The sequence below is a fragment of the Leucopleurus acutus genome, assembly GCF_964270905.1.
Source record: "Leucopleurus acutus genome assembly, chromosome: 7".
Taxonomy (NCBI): Eukaryota; Metazoa; Chordata; class Mammalia; order Artiodactyla; family Delphinidae; genus Leucopleurus; species Leucopleurus acutus.
The window spans coordinates 99,685,101-99,709,405 of NC_139150.1; the positions used below are offsets into that span (position 1 = coordinate 99,685,101).

At 55.8% G+C, this 24,305-nt stretch overlaps 1 protein-coding gene across 3 annotated transcripts in view; it reads right to left on the reverse strand.

The window, feature by feature from the left end:
• The window catches only part of GFRA2 (GDNF family receptor alpha 2), a gene marked incomplete at its 5' end in the record, with an annotated part of 95,572 nt that extends 71,914 nt beyond the window's left edge, over positions 1–23,658 (reverse strand). Inside the window, 3 exons of one of the 3 annotated variants that reach the window (XM_082842212.1) lie at positions 12,151–12,234; positions 18,172–18,486; positions 23,619–23,658. In XM_082842212.1, coding sequence (XP_082698338.1) covers positions 12,151–12,234; positions 18,172–18,486; positions 23,619–23,658 — 439 coding nt within the window. The remainder of the gene's footprint in view (positions 1–12,150; positions 12,235–18,171; positions 18,487–23,618) is intronic. The other 2 variants (XM_082842213.1, XM_082842214.1) reach the window with 2 other exon arrangements.
• Between the last annotated feature and the right edge of the window lie 647 nt (positions 23,659–24,305).

Genomic DNA, 24,305 nt, shown 5'->3' on the forward strand with positions numbered 1-24,305 from the left:
ATTATATAATAACTGTAAATGGAAAGTAACCTTTAAAATTTGTACAAAAATATTTTTTTTAAAGAATGTGTTCCCTGGCTAGAAAAACCCTCCCCTCTATCTCTCTGTTTTCACGCACCCTGCTAGAACTGGCCTGTCCCATGTGCCTGTCACTCCAGCCACACGCATCACATACCAAGAGCCAAAAGGGTTCCCAGTCTCCCTGTCGGTGAGCAAGAGAAGGGCTTCAGAGATCCCTCTGCTTACCCAAGAAGCCCAAGAGAGCAGGACCTCAAAGATCTTTCTCACTTCTGGGCCCCCGCACCACCAGGAGCTGTGGCTGGTGGCCGGGAGCCCCACGCCATCCAGCATGAAGTGAAAGCTCAACTTCCCTGAGAGATGACCGACCAAGCCCAAAATGCCCTCCTGCCAGGGCTCTGCTGTCACTCAAGGCCCATGGGCCCAGTGGGAGCCCAGCCCTTACCCCACTGCTCTGATGCCCGCCCTCCTCAAACCGGCCCCAGCAGTCTTAGTCCAGGCTCCCTAATGTCCTCAACTTTCTGTCAGAACTTTCCCCTCACCTCCACCCCACATAGCACGCGGCCACCCCAGCGCTCTCCGGAGCCCCTGCATTTTTGGAAGCAGGCCAACCCACCAAAAGTCAATTTGATGACTGGCAAATTCACTGCAAATCAATTCAAAGAAAATCAGTTGCTGGGCTTCCCTGGTGGCGCAGTGGCTGAGAGTCCACCTGCTGATGCAGGGGACACGGGTTCGTGCCCCGGTCCGGGAAGATCCCACATGCCGCGGAGCGGCTGGGCCTGTGAGCCATGGCCGCTGAGCCTGCGCATCTGGAGCCTGTGCTCCGCAACGGGAGAGGCCACGACAGTGAGAGGCCCGTGTACCGCAAAAAAAAAAAAAAAAATCAATTTCTTTTGAATATCATTTTATATTTTGACAAATTTTAAGCACTGTCAGAATTTTCTCCAATTCCGCAAAAGGCATATGCGTCTTGATTTTGTGTTTCTAGCGATTAAAAATTAAAACTTCGTTCAGTATTTCACGTTTGAAGCGACTTTGTTAGCCACTTTTGAAGGCTCTCTGTCCTTTTAAATACAGTCTTGGCGTGATTTTTTTTTTTTTATATTTAAGATTTTTACCATTCTCATACCAATTCCCACAATGGCTTATCAGCTTTAATTCTGAATTTATAACAATTAAAAACCAAAATTGAGGCATTTCATATGGATGTGGTTCACCTTAATCCTTCGTCAACCTTTTTTTTGTGTGTGATGAATAAAGGTAAGACTGGAAGCGCCAATCGTAAGCTAAATTTTTTTACTGATTATGAAATATACTTTATTGCTCTAAGAAGTCTACATCAACTCCTGATGCTTAAATTCCAGAAAACTGCATATATCTTAAAACACAGCAGTGAAGACCATTTGCAAGAATCTTCAGAAGCCATGAAAACCATATTCAAATGTGAATTTCTAAAAGTTTTACAAATGATGAAAGGAAACAAGTTTTGGCAGATTCATAAATCCGGTAAAATCAGAGATTTGGTCATTTAGCACACTGATTTGGGAAGAAGTGACCATTGGGCAGCTCCAGGCCCAGAGATGGTGGGAGTCCTGCTTCCTCCGCAGGGTCATTTCCGGGCCATTTCTCCTCCTGTGGGACTCCTGACACCAGTCCACCCCCTACTCCTCCTTGGCACTGTCATCTACGGACCCCATCGTTCCCCGCTGCCCTCTCTCAAGAATGATCTCCCATCGAGCTCACTGTCCTCCCTTCCTCCTCTTCCCAAGCATCCCGCCCAGGGGCTCCCCTTCCACACTCGTCTCCCTGCCTGCGGAGCTCTCCTCCCCCCTCCCCGCCACTTGGCTCCCCTTTCCTCACTGGCCCTGGTCTCAGCCCCCGTTGCTAGCGCTTCCTCTCTGCGTGAAGAGCCCCAGCCTCCCTCTCTGTCTATACTCTCCCTAGGTGACCTCATGGTTCCACGGCTGTACATACCATCTCTATGCTAACGATTCTCAACCTATATATCAACCCTGACCTCTCCCAGGGCTCCAGACTTACATCCGACTGCCTACCTGGCATTTCCAGGTGGAGGTCTAACTAACATCTCAACACCCACGTGGTTGAAAGAGAACACTGGAGCTCAGCTCCCACCCCCAACCTGCTCCTTCCCTCATCTTCTCCATCCTAGTAAACAGTGGCACCATTGTGTTCAAGCCTAAATTAGCAGAGTCATCCTTAACTCCAGCCCCACAACAGATCCCAGCTCCTCGCGTCCTCTCCTCTCCTGCCGTCATAGGACATGGACCACTGTCACAGTTCTTAGCCACTCTCCCGGCCCCTGATCCGCTCCCCCACAGCACAAGAGCAATCTTTTCCAAAGCATAAATCACACAGTGCTACTCTAGTATCTAAAATCCTCAAAGGTTTCTCATTACTCTTAAAAAGAAACCCAAACTCCTTAAGTAGCCTGCAGCATCTCAGGGATCTGGCCCCTGCCTTCCTCTGTGGCCACCTCCCAAATCACCTCCACCTCATCACTGTCCCAGCCTGTGGCCTTCCCTAAGCCCCACCCTCCACCACCCGCATCCCCACCTAAGGGCCTTTCCCCAGCTGTTCCCTCTGCCATTCCCAGGCCTTCCCAGGGCTGGATACTTCCCAGGAGTCATCCTTTGGCATTTCCAATGCAGAGTAGCCACCAGGCACCTCTGCCCATCATGCTATTTTAATCCTTGCTTAGCATTCATCACTATCTTACTTTTTATTTTTGAGTAGTTGTTGGCTTGTGTGGTTTTTCTGTCTTAGGCTAATCGAACGTAAGCTCCACTAGAGCAACAAGACTCCTCTGTCTTGTCCACTGAGGTACCCTCAGCACCTAGATCAGGGGATGGCATGCAAGGGATGCCTCGTGAATCTGAGGCATGGACTCACACACACGCCGTTTCTGCAGAGAGAGGACCTAAGCGTCCAGAGTCCAATGAGATAGCCTCCAGGCTGCAGGAGGGCGAGAAACACACACATAAGGTTCAGTCTGCTAATTTTTGTTGCTCAGGAGAAGGATGGCCTTCCATCCCTCAGGATTCACCCCGACCACTGTTCCCAGGGCTTCCCGAAGAGGTCAGAAAGAGGCTGAGGGCAGTGCTTTTTCCCCAAGGGAAGGGCCACACACACCCCACTTTCCCACTCAGGCCTCTCCATCCCTGCCTTCTTCCCCTCCTTCCCTCTCCACATGCAGAAGGAGGCCACTGCCAAAAACCCATAAACACACATCACCCGACACACACACACCACACACACACACACACACACCACACACATACATCACCCCACACACACGTAACACTCCACACACACACACCACACACATACACACACACACCCCACACACATACATCACCCCACACACACATATAACACTCCACACACACACACACCACACACATACACACACCACACACACATATAACACTCCACACACACACACACCACACACATACACACACCACACACACACACGCCACACACATCACCCCACACACACATATAGCACTACACACACACACACCACACACACACACACACCACACACATACACACAACACACACACACCATACACACACACACACACCACATCACCCCACACACATACATCACCCCACACACACATATAACACTCCACACACACACACCACACACATACACACACCACACACACACACACACACACCACACACACCACACATCACCCCACACACACATATAACACTCCACACACACACCACACACATACACACACCACACACACACACACCACACACACACCACACATCACCCCACACATACATATAACACTCCACACACACACACCACACACACACACACCACACACACACACACCACACACACATATAACACTCCACACACACACACCACACACACACACATCACCCCACACACACACATACATACCACCCATGTGCGTACCACACACGCTTATACTCCCCACCTACACACTACACACACATACACACTTGACCCCATTCAGATCTGTTCCTTTCTCTACACACTCACGGGCTTAAAAGAACACATTGACAGAAAGAGAAAAATAAATACCGTATGCTAACACATATATATGGAATCTAAAAAAAAAAAAAGAGAGGTTTTGAAGAACCTAGGGGCAGGACAGGAATAAAGACGCAGACATAGAGAATGGACTTCAGGACACGCGGAGGGGGAAGGGTAAGCTGGGATGAAGTGAGAGAGTGGCACGGACATATATACACTACCAAACGTATAATAGATAGCTAGTGGGAAGCAGCTGCATAGCACAGGGAGATCAGCTCGGTGCTTTGTGACCACCTAGAGGGATGGGATAGGGAGAGTGGGAGGGAGACACAAGAGGGAGGGGATATGGGGACATACGTATATGTATAACTGATTCACTTTGTTATAAGGCAGAAACTAACACACCATTGTAAAGCAATTATACTCCAATAAAGATGTTAAAAAAAAAAAAGAACATGTTGACAGATTGGTTGGGAGGAGCATTCCCAGAACAGTTACTCAAATCCTACCTTCCACCCAGATAAGTAAGGTGAGCATGGCTCAGGGTAAGCCCGAGGAGCATGCCTGGGGCAGGGCCAGGGTTGGGTGGGGCCGGGGTGGGGCGGGCAGACCAGACCCCTGCAGAACCACCTCAGGAGCCATGAAAGAGCTGGCAGACCCAGCCCAGAACTGCCCACACACACACATAGATCCCCGCTGCTGGCAGAGCCTGTCTATCCGCCCAAGGGGAAGCAAGTAGGTGCCCTTAGAAGATGCTATTTTTTTTCCCTTTGGTTTTCTTTTTTTTTTTTTTTTACATCTTTATTGGGGTATAATTGCTTTACAATGGTGTGTTAGTTTCTGCTTTATAACAAAGTGAATCAGTTATATGTATACATATGTTCTCATATCTCTTCCCACGCAAGAGGGAAGATGCTATTTGAAGGGAACCAGAAATACCTTTCCCCCGCCAAGACCTCACCCCAACCTTGGCACCTGAACTTCTACCATTAAAAAGCCTCTCTTTGGGGTTAAATTTTGTTCTCTCCTGGTTGTTGTTGTTTTTTTTAATCGCAATTTCTTCCTTGGACATGAAGAAAACCAAACATGAAGCCACCGACACCCTGCTCACGCCTTCTGCGAGCAAATCCTTCTCCTGGCTGGGGGAGCCTGGGGAGGGGGGCACGGAGAAGAGGAAATGAAAGGGAAGAGGGGAAGCGCTTGGCGCCCCTGATGGAGTAACTGGCATCCTCCTGTGGGTTCCAACTGCTGACCAGCGCGGCCACGGTCACGGGTCACCTGGCCCGCCCTCCCCACTTCTCCCTCCCTATTCCCATAGTCCCTCCTCCCGCCCCACACCCTCTCCTGGGCCATCAGACAGTTCCTCCCTGAAAGGGGGGGGGGATGTAAGAGGTGACAGAGCTGCAGCTAAGGCCCAATTTTCATTGACACTCAGAGTCTCTGACAGCCGTTAGAAGAAGAATGTGATTTTGAAATTTAAATAACATGCTTCTGCATTCAGCTCAAGGAGACAACCTGAGGATAAGCAGTTTATCGCCCGAGCCACCATGCAGGTGGCAGGGAGACAGGCTGCCTGCTTCCTCCTCTCCTCCCCTGCCCTCTGTCCCCAAAGCCCCACCGCCTCCTCACAGGGGCCGCCTCAGAGTGGGGTCTCTGAGAGGCACCAGCCGACCTGCTGGACCTTGCTCACCATCTTCTGCTCAGCAACCCCAGGGAAGGAGGGGCTGTGGGCACAAAGGCCCGGCAGCCCCTCAGCGGAGCCAGGGAAGGGAGGGGGGCTCCCTGGGCATCCAGCGGAGTTAGGCCAAGCCCGACCCTCTCCCGGCCCCTACATGGCCACTCAGGCAACCTTCACAGGGGACTGACTCTTGAGCCCGGGGCTAAGTTCCTCCCCACAGACCCAGCCCCAGAGCCAGGCTGTCACACTGAGCTCTGTCCCGGAGACTTCCTGGGCAGGAGTCCCAAGGGAGGAGACCCCAGAGATGCCAATCTCCCATCTGCCACAAGGTCTCTAGTCACTGTCATCTGAGCCCACCAGGCCCAGAAGGTATGCGGTTCCTGCTGAGCCTGGCCAGGCCTCCGAGCCATGATGCTATGATGCTGCCGGGAATGTCATTCCCAGATCCCACTCTCTCCTCTTCCGAGACTTTGCTGACTTTCCCCAGGCACCGCCTATTGCTGCCTCCCTTGAGCTCTCAGGGTTACTCTACCACCATTGACAAACCACCCAGTGGGCGTCTAAGTGGTGTCCGCCTGCCCCACAAGCCAGTAAGGACACGGTCTGGTGCCTCTCAAAGCAGCATCTTACGTAGCGTCTGCACCACACGGAGATCCGGCCCCAGCCCTACCTCTTCCACGAAGCCCTCATGAGCTTTCCTTTCCTTCTCTAAACCTCAGGGCCACCTGACAGGCGGCGCACACGGGACGCCTCAGACTTGCCTGGACCTCTTAGCCACCCTCCCTTGTGCAGCGCTAACAGCTCACACTAAACCACTAGCTCCTCCAGCCCCTGACAGCATCACCTGTGGCCACCACCTAGGGTGCTCCTGGGCTCCGGCACCCTGTGGGGAGCCGTGCACACGTCATCACCCATCCTTACAGGGCTCCATTTTACAGATGAGAAAAATGAGGTTCAGAATCAAATGACCCACCCTGTGGTCAACCAGCTGGTAGGGCAGGACCAGGATTCAAACTAGGACCAGCAGGCCTCCAAGTCCACAACTGACCTCTAGTCCAGGATCCTCCATGGATGGGGTCAGGAGCACAGCACAGCACTAGACACCCAGGGGAACACAGAGAGAGGCGTGGGTGCAGTGACACAGAGACCAACGCCCACAATCAGAGGGTGAGCGCTGTAATAAGAGCCAAGTGCAAGGGCACAGAGTGGGAGGGTGGTGTCCCTCAGGGGCCATCTGCAAGGCTTCTTGGCAGGGGTAGGGTTCCCTCCTCTCCTGAGCCCCCAAAAAGGGGACCACTGGAGCCTCCAACTAGAACATCCCCGGGCCTCTCCTGGCTCCATCCAAGCAAGATGGCCCACCCCAGAGGCTTGCGGCCAGCTGAGGCTGTCGCCACCCATCGCTTCTTCCTCCAACCCACAAAAGGCCCGAGCCCAGGCCTCTCGCCAGCCTCCCTGTGTCCCCACCCAGTCACAATGCAGCTAAGGCCACAGAGGCTCAGCAGTAGCCCCAGGGACCTACTGTCCCCTGCAAATCGCCCCGTCACCTCCCACTGCAGCCCCCACCCAGCACTAGCATGGGTGGAAGGCAGCCTCACGTCACCAAAAGCCATGCAACCATCTCCCGGATGCAGGCTCCAGGCCGGCCCTACCCCAGCCAGCCAATGGCCTTTGGAGAAATCACTCCACTGTCAGTTCTAAGAAGCTACGTGTTTTAGTGCAACGTGCCAGGCACCGGACCAGGCACCTACCTGCAAGTTCTCATTTAGTCCTTACAAAACCCGGGCAGGTAGGTTTTGCTATCAGTCCCGTGTTGTGTAAGAATAAACCCGGGCTTAGAGGTGAGGCCCCTGCCTGAGGTACGCACTGGGCAGGGCTAGAAGCAGGACTGAATCCCGGTCTAGTCCATCCATCCCTTCCCTTGGGGCCTCAGTTTCCCTTTTTGTCAGGTAAGGGGTGAGTTTAGATGACCTCCAAGTTCCCCTCCAGCTATAGAAAAGACAAGACATGTTTGCATAAAGATGCTCCATACCCATGTATCTCCAATGCCTGCGTCAGATGCCCAAGGCCCCGGAGGCCCCCAGCCTCACCAGAAATACAGAGGCCGCGCTCGCTGACAGCCCGGCCCACACCACCTGCTTGCCGCTTCTCCCAGTCCCTGAGGCACAGCCCAGCGGCGAGGGAAACCACTCTCTGGCCCTCCCAGGCCTTTCATCCTCACTCTGATTGTTTCACCCCACGTGGATGGAGCAGTTCCCTTCCCTCACTGTCCGCATCACCCTTCACAACCTCTCTCTGCCTGAACCATCTCTTCTTTCCCTAAGAAGCCTTTCTCTCCTCCCTCCATTTTGTTCCATCCTCTCCTGCCTCCCAGATGGGACCAGCTGGGATTCAGTATTCACGGGGTCCCAGGCGCTTGGGAAGGGAGGGACTCCACCTCAGGGACACCTCTAGAGAAGCGTCCTCGGCAGAGGGGATGGCTGTCACTTTGCCTGCATCCATCCTCATGGTCTCCTCTGTATCGACCAGACCAGTAGCCATCCCCTTCTCATTTTACAAATGTAGGCACTATAGCTCAAAAAGGCCTGACAAGGCCTCCAGAAACACTCCGTTTCCTGTTTCCAAGGGCAGTTTACATTGCTAGAAACAGGACAAACCTCATTAACAAACTTCATTTCTCCTCCGTGAAATCTCCCTTCCCATCTATAACGCTAGGGCAGGACATCTGGATCCCTCCAACAGCCCGGTCCCTACTGTTCAAGGCAGAGTCAGACTGCTCCCCTCCCGGCCTTGGACTTGGGATTAACTGGACACCAGGAATCCCAGACCCAGTCACTGATCCCAGCGCCTGTCTCTGAACTGAGCAGACAAGAGGGGAGGACTTGCCCTTCCCCCAGGGCCTCAGCATCAGAGAGTGTTGGGGGAGTCCCAGCAGCTTTCTTTGCCAACAGAATCCCAGCTGGGCTTTCGAAGAAGCCCAACAGAGAGACCAGGCCAGCGGGAAAGAAGAAAACATGTTCCAGGAGGCCCCGAATTCTCAGACGGTAGCAACTCGGCCCCAAAGATACAAGAACACCCTTCTCCAAGTCCCTGGGCCCCGACTGGGGGAAGTGCGACCTAGAGGAGCCTCCATGGCCCACACCACAGCCTCTCCACACAGAGATGGCGGTGGGGCGGGAGGGGGGGGCATCCTGGAGCATCAGTGCGGGATCTGGGGTCCCCCAGACCAGGCTTTCCCAGGCAGCGAGCCGCAGGTGGGTGGGTGATACACGTGCCCAGATATTGACCCCTCAGCCCGCAGGGCAGCCAGGCAAGGGCCTGTGACCACCGGAGCTCCAAGCTACTCTGCTCTTCCTAGATACCAAACAACACTGCCGTCGTCTGTGCGCCTCGATGGGGAAAAGGCTGCTCTGAGCTCACCTCCTCCTTCTTCAGAAAAGAAATGTAAGGTCCGGAGCGGGGAAGTGACCTGCCCAAGACCATCAGCTCATCTGTGGCAGAGAATGAGCTGGAATCGGGGTCCCGGCTCCCCATCCAGCCTTCTTTCAGCTGCGTGCTCCCCACCATGGCCCACTTGGTTTCTTGTGGCTGGGCCAGGGCCTCCCCACCCAGCTATGGACCAGAGTCTCCCCAGATAGAGCCGCCCGTGCAGCAACTCGAGGGCTGCTCTGGGTGGAGTGGGGTCAGCAGGGGCAATGAGGGGAAGCCTTGCCCTCACTGTGGGGAGTGGTCCCCAGAGCCCAGGGATCTACAGTCATGTGGGGCCCAGTTCCATCTGAGCAGCAGGTAAAGAATGCTGATTCAGTGAGCTGCAGACCAGTAATCTCCTCATTTGTCTTGTCAACATCCTTGTCCCACAGAGTGTCAAGTCCATTACGGAAAGATTTTCTGCCAGGAAGATATTTAGTGTCAGTCCAGGAAGCAGCGGGGGCCTGAGCTCAGGTGCTGACCTCTGAACTTCAACCTTCAGGGGGCAAAAGCCAAAGCCATTTCTTCACTGGAGGTAAACCCAATGGCTCCCGCCCAGGCAGTAGCACCTGAGCCCACGGTAGGGTGGGAAATGGATATGTCAGGCCGCTGGGATTTCCCCATCACAGCGTCCACGCGCAAACCATCTCCTCAATCTGCTGGAGCCCCCTAGCACTGTCTCAAGAGGAGTAGCCCAAAACTAACCAGGAAATGTGAGAATCAGAACGTCTGTGCTAGGAGGGGCCTCAGTCAGTCCGTCACCCAGTTCAGCCCTGTGGGATGGGCAAGGCTTGTCACTGCACCATCACAGCGCCACAGGCAGAGGCAGGATGGGAACCTCGGCCATCACCCAACTGCGGGGTATGATGATGAGAGCCCAGGGCAGGCCACTCAATGCACAGACCATCTTCGAAGTCACCATACCATCCACCACTAACCCTGCCCACCACCAGGGTCCAAGGGTATGTCCAGATGGTCACCCTTTGGCCAGTGCCTCCCTTCCATGGGGCCCAGGATTTCTCCCACCAGTACATGTGTATCATCCTATCTCAATCCCTTAGAGCATGCTTTCTCAATGGGAGAGGAGGGTATCACCCCCAAGGGAGCAAAAACGGGCTCCTGGGTAGGCAGAAAAAAGGTAGATATAACAATGGTCTGTGGCCCTCCAAAACTCAACCCTACCTGACAAAACTTTAATACTTGGCATTTACTATGGACTAAATTGTGTCCTCTCCCCAAACTCATATGCTGAAGCCCTAAATCCCCAATGTGACTGTATTTGAAGATAGGGCTTTTAGGAGGTAATTAAGGTTAAATGAGGTCATAAGGGTGGGGCCATAATCCAGTAGGACTAGTGTCCTTATAAGAAGAGGAAGAGACCTTCCTCTCTCTCTCTCTCTCTCTCTCTCTCTCTCTCTCCACCCTCCTCTCTCTTCTCTCTCTTCTCTCTATCTCCCCACTCCAATCCCCCACCCATTCCCACCCCTACCCTGTGAGGATACAGTGAGAAGGCTGATGTCTGCAAACCAGGAAGAGAGCCCTCACCAGAAACCAAACCTGCCAGACCTTGATCTTGGACTTCCAGCCTCCAGAACCATGAGACAATAGACTTCTGTCATTTAAGCCATCCAGTCTATGGTATTTTGTTATGGCAGCCCAAGCAGACTAAGACAGTATTTCTCTAGTTAGAGAGAATTAACTTTTCTCCTTAGAGGGGAAACAATGAAAACAAGAAAAAGTTTGAGAAACATTGTCCTAGAGAGTTCTTCATTTGAAAGGGCTTAGGGTCTCACTGCAGAATCTTTCATTTCACAGTCTAGAGTAGTTCTTCTCAACGGGCAGCAGCTGTGCCCCCAGGGGACATTTGGCAGTGTCTGGAGACACACTGGGTTGTCACATCTTGGGGGACTGCTACTAGTGACCAGTAGGTAGAGGCCAGGGATGATGCTAAACATCTTACAGTGCACAGGACGGCTCCTGCCACAGAGAGAATTACCCAGGTCAATGTCGATAATGTTGCTGTTGAGAAACCCTGGCTTAGAGCAAAAGAAACTTCGGAAGGTTTTACATATTGCCACAAAGTGCCTGGAAGCCTGAGGCCTGGGGCCCACGAACAAGCCCACCCTGGCCCCCTTTAAGCAGCACCGGTGACTCCAGGAAGCTCATCCCAGCCCCAAGACTTCCCCAGACTGGAAGGTCCTCCCTAGTACCTGAGCAGGGGCAGGCTGCCCTGGGTCACCTAGGTCACCCAAAGGCCAGAGGGAACAAGGCCAAGAAGAAAGAACCAAAAAACTCACTGGGCTCCTATACACAGACCACGGCAAGCAAAGTTAGAGCTCAAATGGGTCTTCTCACTCCCCAGGCAGGCCAAGGCAAGAGTGGCCAGAGAGCAGAGGCTCTCCTCAGCAGGATTCAAGAAGCAGAGCCCCAGGGGAGAGGGGAATTTCAGAGCAGAATGGATGATGATGATAGGAACGCCGACAACCACGGCTAACGGCTCCCACGCACTCGGCAGCATGCTGAGCCCTGGACAGCCATTGGTTCACTCAGACCTCATGACCATCCAACGAGGTAGGTACTCTCCCCTCTGCACCAGAGAGGAAACTGAGGCATAGAGAGGTCAAGTAACTTGCCCAGAGTAGAACAGCTGGAAAGGACCCAGCCAGGCAGGACAGGTGACGAAATGGGAGAGCAATACCACGTTTCAGATTCAAGATCTCCTGCACGGCAAGCTCATTCTAGGCAATTCCCTAAATGCTTTATGCCACACACAACCTTGTGGGTGGGTGTTACGGTTCCCTCTTTACAGATGAAGACCCCAGGCTCAGAGGCGCTCAGGGACCTGCTGGCAAGCCGACACCTGAGCCAAGCCCCGAGGCCTGATCCACCACCCACGGGGACCAGAGCAGGTCTGGCGAGGCCCCAGCACGAGCCCACTCACCTGAGAAGATTGAAGCAAGCCTGAAGATGTCCGAGAGGCGGGCGGTCACTGGCTCGTAGGGTGAGGCTTCATAAAACTCCTCACCTAGAAGAGAGAACCGTGTCAGGCCCAGGCGCACATCCTGCCCAAAGTGCTGCACAGGGCAGGTTAGGAATGAAATGCTGCACATTTCACAAGAGCAAGGTACTTCTCTCCAACCAGAGCAGGTCAGAACTGCCTAATATATCTCCCTCGTGACCTCTCTGCATGTCCCGGCCTCTTCTAAGGACTTCCAAATGCTCCTGGAAAGAAGGCACAGGGGAGCTGGAACCCTGTGGAAGGCCAGGTACAAATCCCAGGATCTGAAGCCAAAGGACCCTCCACAGTCATTGAGTACAACTTCCTCATTTCACAGGGGAGGGCTCTGAGGTGGCCCAGAGAGGCGAAGCAACCTGCCTGAGATCACACAGCTACTCATGGCAGAGCTTGAGCTGGACTCCAGCCTCACACCAGCATTCTCTCCCATCACACCAGGCTGGCTCTGCCCAGACTTAAGGGGACAGGATTTCCCCTTTGCTTCCCACCATGCCACCAGGAGAATCTGACTGGTTGAAGGTCCGCTGGGTGGAGGCCTGACTGTGGCTCCTGTCTTGACTGACTCCCGACCCGTCTTCCCCTCCACCTGCTGCTTCTCAGCCCTCTCCTCCAGGCTCCGGGGTGCACCAGAGGCTCGGGGAACAGACAAGCAAGGGAGTGACAGGAGATAAATGACACAAGGCTGCCCTGGAGACCCACCACCACCTCAGCGGGACTCCAGCCTCCTCTGCCAATGCCTCGGCAGCAAAGGAAATATCCTCTTGAGACATGACGGCGAGGAGAAATCGATGGATAATCACTCAGACTGTGTGTGTGTGTGTGTGTGTGTGTGTGTGTGTGTGTGTGTGTGTGGAGCGGGCGGGGGAGACAGATGGTGACCACAGCCTCACACACTGATTTCCCATCCACCCGGGGCCCAGTGCCACGGGCAAGTACCCCCGCCTAAAGAGCAGCATGTGGGGCAGCACCCCTGGGGGCCACCTGCAGGAAGGAGCCGGCCCCCAGAAGAGGAGCCTTGGAATCTGCTTGCAAGGGGCTCGTTCAGCCAGGCCCCCAAAGTCACCCACAGGCTAGCCCTCAAGGCTTAACCAGCCCTCCGCTGGTCCACGGACCAGGCATCTGTCTGCTATACCAGGCAGACCCCCCAGAGAAGGGTACAGACCCCCCAGAGGACGTGGAGGAAGAGCACGCCCCCTGGAGAAGCAGCCCCGCCCTTCACTGTACCTCACAGGAGCACCTTGGGCCCTGCCACACCCAGCACACAGGGCACCTTACGCACAGGGGGTGCCCACTGGTACCGGCCAACGGACCTAATCCAAAGGTTACCCTTTCCTTCAGGCCTGTCTCCAACCCCAGCCACCCCCGGGGCATGCAGGGTCATGGCAGGCCTGCATGATCTCAGCATCCTCCACTCTGCCCACCGGCACTGGAGAAACTACCTGTGGTGGGGTTACCGGCCATGCTCTCTGCTGCAGCCTAACAGCACAAGAGTTTAGGAAGCACTTTTGTAATAAAGATGATGTTGTATTGTGCTGCCTTCGTGCCAGCACTATTAGAAGCGCTTCAGATGTACTAACTCATTTAATCCTCTTAATTTCTCTAGGGGGCAGGCACTATTATGCTCCCTATTTTACTGATAAGGAACTGGGGCACAGAGACACTGAGGTACTTGCTCGAGGTCACACAGCTGGTAAGTGGCAGAGCCTGGTTTCAAACCCAGGAAGTTGGCTCCAGAGTCCAAGTTCTTAACCATTATGAATACTGTCTCCAAAAATAAAAAGTGTTATTGAAACCAAATTGTTCTTAAACAAGTACTACTGTTGCTTAACTTTTCACAGAGCAACCTTCTGTGGGCTGGACTGCTCCCCCAGAGCAGGGTCTGTCTGTCCCTATAGCATCTGGCATAGGACCGTGCCTGGGTATGGCTAGTACGATTGACTAGGAGGCGACAGGGGATGGATCTCTGGGGGAAAAGAGCCTCTTCCATGACCGCGTGGGAGGGGCCCGTCCTATTTAACTCAACTTCCATCTCCTGCTCCTGCAGCGGAATTCACCAGCAGGAAACCCGAGACCTGCCTGGCAGCCAGACTGAAGCCAAATGCAGGATGTCAGATTCCGGGGCCACGACCTGGGAGAGGACACGTAGGAGAGGCCTCGGCGCTTCACATTGGCAGGACCAGGATGACCCTGAACTTCAGCGTCGCCTTTGGAGAAGGCAAGAAGCCTGGTCCCCTGGGCAGCCAACAGTGACAGCCCCACCGTGTAAATACTGGTGGTTACGGGGGTGGTGATGGCAGAGGGGAAGACGGGCCCAAGGCCACAGCTCTCCCCCAGGGCAGTGGAAAGGGGTCCGGATAAGGAGTCGGGGGCCTGGTCCCACCAGCTGCTTGCTGTGTGCCCTGGGAAGCCCCCGACTCGCCTCCCTGCATCTCAGCTTCCCCGCCAGAATGCCCGAGGCCCTTTGCGGTTGGGACTGTCTAGGAGCTTGGCAGAGGCCATGATCCTGCCACCGCCAGCTCTGCCCACACGCTGAGAGCCTCAGTCTGCACCGCGAGCTCAGCCTCAGGTAGAGGCAGAAGGTGGAGCCGGGTCTCCGGGGAATCGCAGCAGGAGAAGGCAGGATCTAAGTTCAAACCCACATGGGTCTCTCCTCTCCGTGATCCCCCCACCCCGGCCCAAGCCAAGTCATTAAGAGTCTTAAGGAATAGGGAGGGTGTGCCTGTAGCCTCCCCAGGAGACCACTCACCCCACACCAGGAATAGCCCCCTCTCAGGAAGATCCTGTCCCTCAGAGGAACACCACCTGCTGTTAAAAAGCGTCTGGGTTCCTCCAGTCAGCCCTGGATGGAAACCACCTCTAGCCCCAAGACCCAGGGGGAGGGGACTGTGCAATCTGCAAGGGGTGGGGGCCAGGGGTCTGAAGAAGGAGAAAAGCAGGGGTCTGCCTTTCTAGAGTAGGACCAGGGGAAGGGTCCCCCAGCCAGTACACACCAGCACAGGGACCACGGCTTCCCCAGTGCTTTCACACTCTGAAGCACACAGTAGATGCTTAACAGATATTTGTTGAGTAAATGAACCAACAAGCCATCTCAAGCCTTGGAACGGGGAGAGTTTCCAGTCAGGCCCTCCTGGGTTGAAAGGGCCTTGAAGACACAGCAGGAGTCAGCATAAAATGCACATTATGCTTCTTGTTATCATCAAACTGCCTCATCGTCCCGGCTCCCAGCAAGGTCCCCGGAGCCCTGATGCAGTGCCCACGGAGCCAGTCCGATGGGAAGGTTCTCAGGCGGCCCGCCCAACTCTCTAGCCGGCAGCTCTTGCATCCCTTTCCTGTCCATCCTGCACCCACAGCAAGCCCACCCACCTTCTGCCCAATCCCCCTCGGGCTGAAACTGAAGGCTGTCGGAAAGAAAGCAAAAACCTAAACAACCCAGCTGGCTGAATCAGGGCCTTTAATGTTCTGGGCACGGAGTCAGCTGGTGTGGCAGGCGGGGACACGGCTCCTTGTCTCACGGAGAACAGAGTGCCCGTCTCTGTGGCCGGCTCCCTCTCTTTGCTAACTTCTAGTTCTAGGACTCAGCATTGCTAGCACCAGAAGCACTGGCTCCCTCTCTTTGCTAACTTCTAGTTCTAGGACCAGCATTGCTAGCAACGGAAGAAGTGACCACCCGATTCATGAGGAATTACTTTGTTACTAATGGTGGTAACACTATTAATAATTCCATGCCCGCTTATTCCTATTTTCAGGGCACATTTGAACCCTCGGGGCCACTGCTCAGGAACCTCTCGATATCCAGGCCCCACCCCTGGGCCCAGTTTCCTCCTCCCCCTCCAACAGCTGGAGGCAGTGCTGCCCCTCAGATCCTAGGCTGACGCCTCCCCGCCCCCAAGGGCACAGATCCACAGAGCACCCCATCTCTTCTTCCCCTCAGCCTCTCCATCACTACTATCCTACCTTAGAATTTAAACTGCTCGACTCTCTCACATCTTTAAAAAAAAAAGTCATCCTTTGTTCTTCTCCCATCTTCACACCAAAATTCAAGAAGTTGGCCACAGTCATCACTCCCTTCTCCCCGGCTCCCAGGCACCCGCTAAGCAGGCTTCTGCTCCCGGCAGCCACCTAAGGCACTCACCCCAAGGGCATCAGGGACCCTTTCCGAAAACCCCTCTCCTGCTGGGCCTAAAGTCTTAGAGGCTGGTGACCCTCCTTCCTCTGAGAGTGAGTCCCTCCCTGTCCCTCTTACCTCACCCCCAGAGCCTCCTTAGTCATCCTTGCAGCCCATCTTTAAATGGCAGTGGTCCTGGGGGCTCTGTCCCTGACCTCCTCCCAATGTGACTGCACCCACTCCCTCGGCCCCAGTTACCACCTGCAGTCTGCTGGCGACTTCTAAATCCCTATGTCCAGTCGCTCTTCCTCACGTGACCCCCAGCCCTGCGTGCCCAGCTGTCTGTAGGGCGGGGCCGATGAGAGGCACACACCCCAGAACAAATTCACATCTCCCAGCCCTCCCCCCACTCAATACCTTCACTGTGACCAGCCCCATCACGCACCCAGCTGCCCAAGACCGAAAACTGGGGGCCCCCCGACTCCTCTGACCCTTCACCAAGACCTGTTGCTTCTACCTCCTGGACACCTCTTAGATCCTTCTGTCCTGCCACTGTCCTCATTCAGCCGCCATCATTCCTGGCCTGTATCACAGCAGTGGCCTCCGAACAGTCTCTCCAACTACTCTCTTCATTGGAACCACATGAACTTTGTCCTGAAGCACATATCCATCGTGTAAAACCTTCCAGGGGTGCTGCCCACCAGATCCGTACCCCCCCATCTCTCCTCCCCCATCCCCACTTGCACCCGCCTCTACCACACTGAGTTACCTGAAGGTCTGTAAGCGAGTTCCACTAACCTGAGTTACCCGCAGGCCTTTGTCCAAGCTCTCCCTCCACCTCCCATGCTCTCCCCATACACCTTCACCAGGTAACTGCAGCTCGTTCTTGAATCTCAGCTTGGAGGCTGCCTCTTCCAGGAAGGCACTTTAGATTTTGTAAGAAGGGGTTTGATGCCCCTGCTCAGTGATACCACAGCACCCAGTGCTTTCCACTCACATCACCAAATAACAGATAACTGTCACCAAATAACAGATAACTGTCACCAAATAACTTCTCTGCATCCCCCCCGACCATGAGCTCCACAAAGGCAGAGGCTGCCTCAGCTGTTCTCAACTGTTGCCACAATGCCTAGCAGCTGGTAAACTCTCAATAAACAGTTGCTGCATTAATAAGTGAATGCCTGACCCCGGTGGCCAGCAAATCCTCCACACCCCAGTCTGGAGGGGGAGGAAATGGGGAAGGTGGCTGTCCGGGGAAAGGCTTACAGGTTCTGCCTTGGGCCTTGGAGGCGGGCCTGCCCAGGGCTGTGGGACCTGCTGCCTTCACGCCACTCAGAGCTCTGTTGAAGGTGCCTAGGCCAGGCCCGGGGTCAGGAAGCCACCTGAAGGGCAGGCCTCCTGGGAGCAGGAAGGCAGGAGGGGGGCAGCAGGGAGCGGCAAGGGCTGGTTTGCTCTCGTGCAGACCTCACAGCTCCACCTTCACGCCGCCTACCCCTTCTCACTCCTCTGTCCCCACTTGTCCATCCACCTGGGTACCCTTGTCTCACCTTCTCTCGTCACCACTGCACACGGCCGTCCAACCAGCCCCGGTTTACTTCCCCTCCCACCACCCCACCGTCTCTCCTCCCCACCTCCTCCTTCGTCTGTCTCTCCAACAACAGCTGCCCTCCTAGGCTGGGCAGCTACCTGCTCTGGGTTCTAGGTTCCCTGGAAGGTGGAGAGAGAGAGAGAGCTGTGGCCACTCTGCCCCGTTACCAGGCCCTCCCGCTGAACCTGGGCCCCAGGAGGCCCTCCCATCACCCCATCCCCAGCGTGCCTCCCATCGCGGCGGGCGGACTTACCCTCGGTCAGCCCCAGGTGGATGCTCCAGTAGATCTGCAAGCACTGCAGCTCCTTCTTCATGCCCCGCTTGCAGCGGCAGTCGTACAGCGGGCTCTCCTGCAGCACCTCCAGGGCCGCCTGGCACTCCTTGTTGGCCAGCATGGTGTTGCGGTCCCGGCCGGCCAGGCACTGGCGCAGCGTGCGGTAGCGGGAGCTGCAGTTGGATTCGGCCGCGCACAGCTCATTGGCCCGGACACAGTCCACTGGGGGGCGCCAGCCGTGAAGCTCGGGGCCCTGCGGGGAGGAAGGGCTGGCCAAAGAGCGGAGGGTCTCGTCTGGGTGGTGGGGAGGGAAGACAAGCACGAATGAGGGCCGCAGTCTCCGACCCCAGAGGCAGGCCTGGGGGCTTGGGCCCTTCTGGGAAAGTCACACCCATTCTACTCGGCACAGCAAGGCCGACTCAAGGCTGCCTTCCCCAACAGACAGCAGGTCGGAGGAAGGGCTGCTAAAGGGTCCCAAGAGTCCACCAGCTCTCCTCAGACCCAAAGGAGAAAAGCTGCCCTCTGCCCTGGTCCTACCAGACTCTCTTCTGGTTCCACTCCGTAGCCCTGGGCCCAGGAGCACAGAAAAGCCAGAGGCCCCAGCAAGACCACAGACAGTCTAAGATGCCAGGAAGCCAGAGAAGGATGCCACAGCCTCAGCAGAGAGCTGGCGGCTGCAGGGCCTCCTGGGGTGGGCCGAGGGGGCATCTCACTTTCAGAGCACCCAGACCTCCTCCCAGCAACCTCAGGTCCAGCCAGAGGTCCATCCACCACAGCCTCTTAGAGGCCGGAGTCAGCCCCTGCATTCTACCCTGGGGAAACTGAGGCCCAAAGAAGGGAGATGACAACTCAAGGTCACACGCAGGCCGAAAATGCCCCTCTAACCCCCCAGTCTACCCATTCGAAGTCCCCAGACTTCCCGAGGAGACAGGGAGAGACAAGCATGACCCCATGGTCTGAGCCCAGAAGGAGGTGCTCCTCCAGGGGGCCTCAGCCCTCCACACCTTCCTGTCCCACAGTGCAGCCAGAGACAGAAAACGTACCCTACGGACAAGTTCCACCCCAGGCCCCGCCAAAGAAAATTCTGAAGACCCAGCAACTCCATCCCACGACACCTCCCACCCACACACACCTCCCTCTCTCCATCGGGCTGTCTCTCTCCCTTTCTCTCCCCTATTTCTTTTTCTCTTTCTTTCCTCTCCTCCCCACCCTCCCCGAAACCCTCTCCCCTCTGTCTCCCCTTTTTTTTCTTCTTTCCAGAAGCCAAATAACAAGTCAACTGCAAGCTGACCCTGGCCTCGCACACAGCCCCTCGCCTCCCCAACGATGAACAAGCAGGAATCAGCCCACCCTCCTCATCCATGGCCTCAAGTGTCCAAACCCACGGTCCTCGGAAGGGAAGAGGTCAAGTCAGGAGATTCGGAGGGGAAGGGCAGGGAAAGAAAGGGCCGCTTGGTCCTTTCAAAAGCAAGCTCCCAGAACGGCTTCCTCTGGACACAGACCTCCTCCCGGTCTCCGGGTCCTCTCCAAGCCCCTCACTCAGATCCTGCCCCACAGAAAACCATACCATGGCCCAAAGCCAACACTGGCTTTTCCGAGACCCAAGGAGTGATCTGCGGGGGGTTTCTCCACTCCATCCTGCCCCAAAACATAAAAAGATCCTAGGGAGAAGTCCCCCACCCCCACCCCCTGTCCCCAATCCCACAGAATCCCCTCCATCTCTACCCAGAACCGCCACTTCTCACTCCTTTCCCCAAGGAGGCCCGGCTCGGGGGGCAGCTACCACAGGGAGACAGCGACACCTAGAGGCAGAGTGCTGCACCGTGAGCCTGTCACTCCCGACTGAGTGCTGAGGGGAAAGGAATCAAGGAAAGGGCTCCTGGAGGGCCAGGCCTACCCCACTAGGAGAGCAAGGGGTGGGCCTGGGTTGGAGAAGCCCTCAGGGTCCAGAGCAAAAGACTTCCCTTCTCCTCCTGACCACACCTCTGCCTCAGGACAGGAGGAGCTGAAGGCTGTGGCCAGGCTGGGACAAGACCATTGAAGAAACCAGCATGGAATGTGGTCATGGACAGTGGGGCATCTGCCCAGGTGTGGGTGGAGAATTGTCCTCCGCCCGAGCCCAGGAAGCAGCTTTACTGCCCGGCTTTAGCAAAGTCCTGGGTCTCTGAGCAGGACTCGGCTGTATCTGGGCCACCCAGGAACAGCTGTGTTGACCCAGCCTCACTGGTACCTGCTGCCCCACCTAGCCAGCCAGGTAGCCAGCCTGCTGGAGCCTGAAGACCGGCCCAGCCCTGGGCCTTCCACTGACTCCGCTCACCCCAGCATCCCAGCAGGCATCTCCCCTCCCCCGTTGGCCTCACCTGAGGCTGCACTGTCAGAGGTAAAATGAGAAAGGGGCATCCTACCCAGGCTTAAAGGTCAGGACCTTAGCCTAGGGAACTGGGGCAATAAGGAGCCTTCCTCCCTGCCCTACAGGTGAGGTCTAGAGCCCCAAGGGATGATCCTTATAGAACCCTGGGCTTCCCTCATCCTGCCAGCTCCCAGGCAGGGAAACGCTCTGTAGGAGGGCCGGTGCATCTTCCGACCAAACTCCCTGACTCTTCTAGTCAGAGTCATGACCCCCAGAACCAACCCAGCCAGAGAAAGAAGTCATGGCAACTCGGTGCCTTTGGCCAAGAATTCTGGGAGAGTAAAGGTTGGAAGGTATCCTGGTGATGTTTCCAAATTCTAGATCAGGAGAAAACTCAGATACCTCAAGGAAAGCAAAGACATGTAGAAGAGCTTTTAAAGACACAGAAGGACTGAGAGGCCACACAGAACTACAGCCACCCTCGTGCATCAAATGCCCCACAAGAGCTAGAATGCCAGGGAGAGGTGGGCCCTCTGACCAGCCCTGATCCCCACCCCCAGCTCATTTTCTCCCTGAGCTTGTCAACACTGGAGGTCAGGCAGGCTGGGCCAGAAAGGCCTCTCCAGCCCCAGACCTCACTAGAACCTTGGAGGGGCACACCAAAGGCCCCTGCTCCTAGGAACATGCTTCACTCTACCCCCCACTGAAAATGCCCCCCACCTCTCAAGCTCCAGAAAAGCCTCTCCCCCAAGTGGAATTTCCAACGAACTCCCAACTATGGGTTCCTTGCCAGGAAAGGGCCCTGGTGCTGAAATGCCCTTAGCACCAACCTATCCCTTGTTCTCGACTGGCCTAACCCAGAGCCTTTCAATGCCCTGTGGTCACTCAGTTAACCCCACACCCCAGCTTCGGAAAGGGGCTTCTCATGGGAAGGGAACTGAAAGGCTGTGACCAAAGAGGATGCCGACAGCACCCTGCTCTTTTCCTGCTCTCAACTCCCCACACGCTAGGGTCACAGACGCCTGGGAGGACATCTCTGAACGGGCCCCCTACACATGCACAGGAGAACAGTCTCTCCTCAGGCTCCTCAGCTGGGACAAGCCTGCCTGCAGCCTGGGGGGCTGGGCCTGGAGGTGACTGCCGGGCCGGCACTGCTCTCCTCCACCGGGCCGGCACTGCTCTCCTCCACCAGGGGACGGAGACCTGGAAGACCTGCCAGCCCAGGGTGTGCGCAGCTCAGGAGCAAGCAATCTGGCTGCTTTTCCTGAAATAAAATTTTCTTTTCTTCTTGGCCCTGCTCATTCTTGGCCCCAAAAAGCTGCGTTTTTTAACCAGCAGTAGGAGAAAAGGTCAGGTTTCGTAACAGCCCCTTCAGAGAGAGAGGATTGCCGGGAAAGGCCGCAGGAGCACAGTAGGCCAGGAGCACCAACCCAGCCTCCTCCCTCAGCCCCTCCCACCCCGAGAAAGCTGCCCGGAGAAAAGCCACCTCTGGCTCGGGAGGCTGGACGGTGAAGGCCACACCCTAGAGCTCAGCCTGGCCCCCTGGGGAACTCATGACTGTGGGAGGGGGAAGAGGAGGGAACTGGCAAAGGGCCCAGGCCCCAACCAACATCGATGGGACTGGAAGCCCCCGTCCTAGTCAGGATACTTCTTAGACACCCCCCAGCAAGTGTTTCCGGGATCTGCACCTACCTCCCCAGGCCTTCCCCTCTCCCCTCCTCCAGGAGGGAAAGGGTGCCCTCGTGACCCATCTGGGCAACCTGGCTCACCGCTGGCTACACAGCAGCCCAGGGTGGCAGGAGCAGTACCCACAATGAAGCAGATGTGTGCTCCTTCAGAGCGCGCGCGCGCACGCGCACACACACACACACACACACACACACACACACATACCGTTAGCCTGCTCCCTCTCTGGAGCACCTACTGGGGCAGCAGCCTTGCCTGGGACTCCTGGTTAGCACACAGCCTTGCAAACACCCACTTTTCTTCACCTCCACCCCCAAGAATGCTCCCTCTATACCCCTGTTTCCCAAGCAGCTGAGATTTTGTGTAGCATAAAAAGGGGATGAGGGGTTGGTAATTCGGGGTGCAAAAGACACTGCCGGGGTTCAGGGGCACCAGGCAGCCCCTGCTCGCTGCCCTTGGGGGAGTGGGCTTACAGAATGAGCAGTGGTCTTTGTTCAGTCCAGGATTCTCCCCTCACCCCTCTCCTTCTTCACCCAAGGAAGCAAACTTTGGCCTCCCTCCCATCTCTTCCCACCAGCTATGGGGTCCCCTGCCCCAGAGGTGGCCAAGGGAACACACTGAACAGCGGCTAGAAACACTCCACTCCCGCCCACCCACCTGGCTCGGGTCTGGGCGGGAGGGAGGGCAAACGGTGGGGAGAAACTTGAAAAGTGTTCCAGGGAGTGGAGCCGCTAGGAAGGGGTTCGGAGAGTGGGAAGCGGGGTGCATTTTCCAGAGGTTGATTGGCAGGTGGGGGATGGCTGCCAGGGCTGCCCCCACAGATGTCCAACTGGGAGCTCCTGGAGAAACCCATGTCCTCTACCACGATCGACTCAGGGAACCGCCGGGAAAGGTGGGACTGGCATGATTTTCCTTTCCACGACACTGAGCCTCTCCCCTCCCTTCTCTCTTCCAGATCAAGAGTTGGATTTTATTTTTTTTCCTTAAGTTGCCGCAATTTGAACCCATTATTTTGAGGGAAATGAGCGCTATCACTGCGTGTGAGTGAGCGAGTGTGTGTCTGCGTGCGTGTGCGCGGGGATCGTCTGGGTGTTATAAGTCTCCTTGCCAATCCCCCGCGTAACCAGCCAGCCGCGGCTCCCGTCCCTCCGCCCGCATCCTCGCCGCCAGCTCCCGTCCCTCCGCCCGCATCCTCGCCGCCGGCCCTGCTCGGTTCCTCTACGCCCGGGCCCGGCTCGCCCCGCCGCGCGCTCTCCCCGCCGGTCCGTCCCCCGCCAGCGCCCCGCTCGCCCCCCGCGTTCCCGGCTGCTCTCCAGCGCTCTAACGCACTGCCCGCGTAGCCCCCGAGGCTCCGGCGGACACGCTGCCCTCGCCACCCGCAGATACTCACCTAAAAAGAAGAACAGGCAGAAGGCGTTTGCCAAGATCATGTTAAATAAATCCCACAGTTTTGTTTTGTTTTGTTTTTAGTCTTTCTCCCTTGGATTAAAAAATAACAATAATAATAATAATAATAATAGCCAAGCAGTGATAATCGGCCCTAAATCCAATGCGGAGATCCCAGCTAGTCCACCCGATGAAGATCCTGAGTCCTGCGATTCTCGCCTCTGGCTGGAGGAGGTAGTGGAACGGAGGGCGGTGGGCGGCCTCTCGACGCCCCCCTTGCCCACTAAAATCAAATATACACGTATTCGGATGTATGTCTGCTTTCCAAGCCGACAGCCGGTCCTCAAGTCTGCCCTCCCCTCAGCTCATCCGGGAAGGCGCGAGTCCCCACGGGTCCGATTCCCCTGCGCTTCCCGGGAGGGGACTGGGGAGGTGGGGGAGCAGCGATCTGAGAGCGAAGGGCTGGAAGGAAGCGGCGAGGGTGGGGGTCAGAATAAAGCGCAAATAAGAAAGAAATCCACCGACGGGTGTAAGCGCCTAGGAACAAACCAGCGGGAGCTTCGAGGACCAGAGACCGGAGTCGCTTCTTTCTCACAAGACGACGGAAAGATTTTAAAAAATCTTCTCCCGCTAACCCTTGCTCGTGTCACTTTTTTCTAATATAATTCCAGTGACCGTGTGTCTCTGCGTG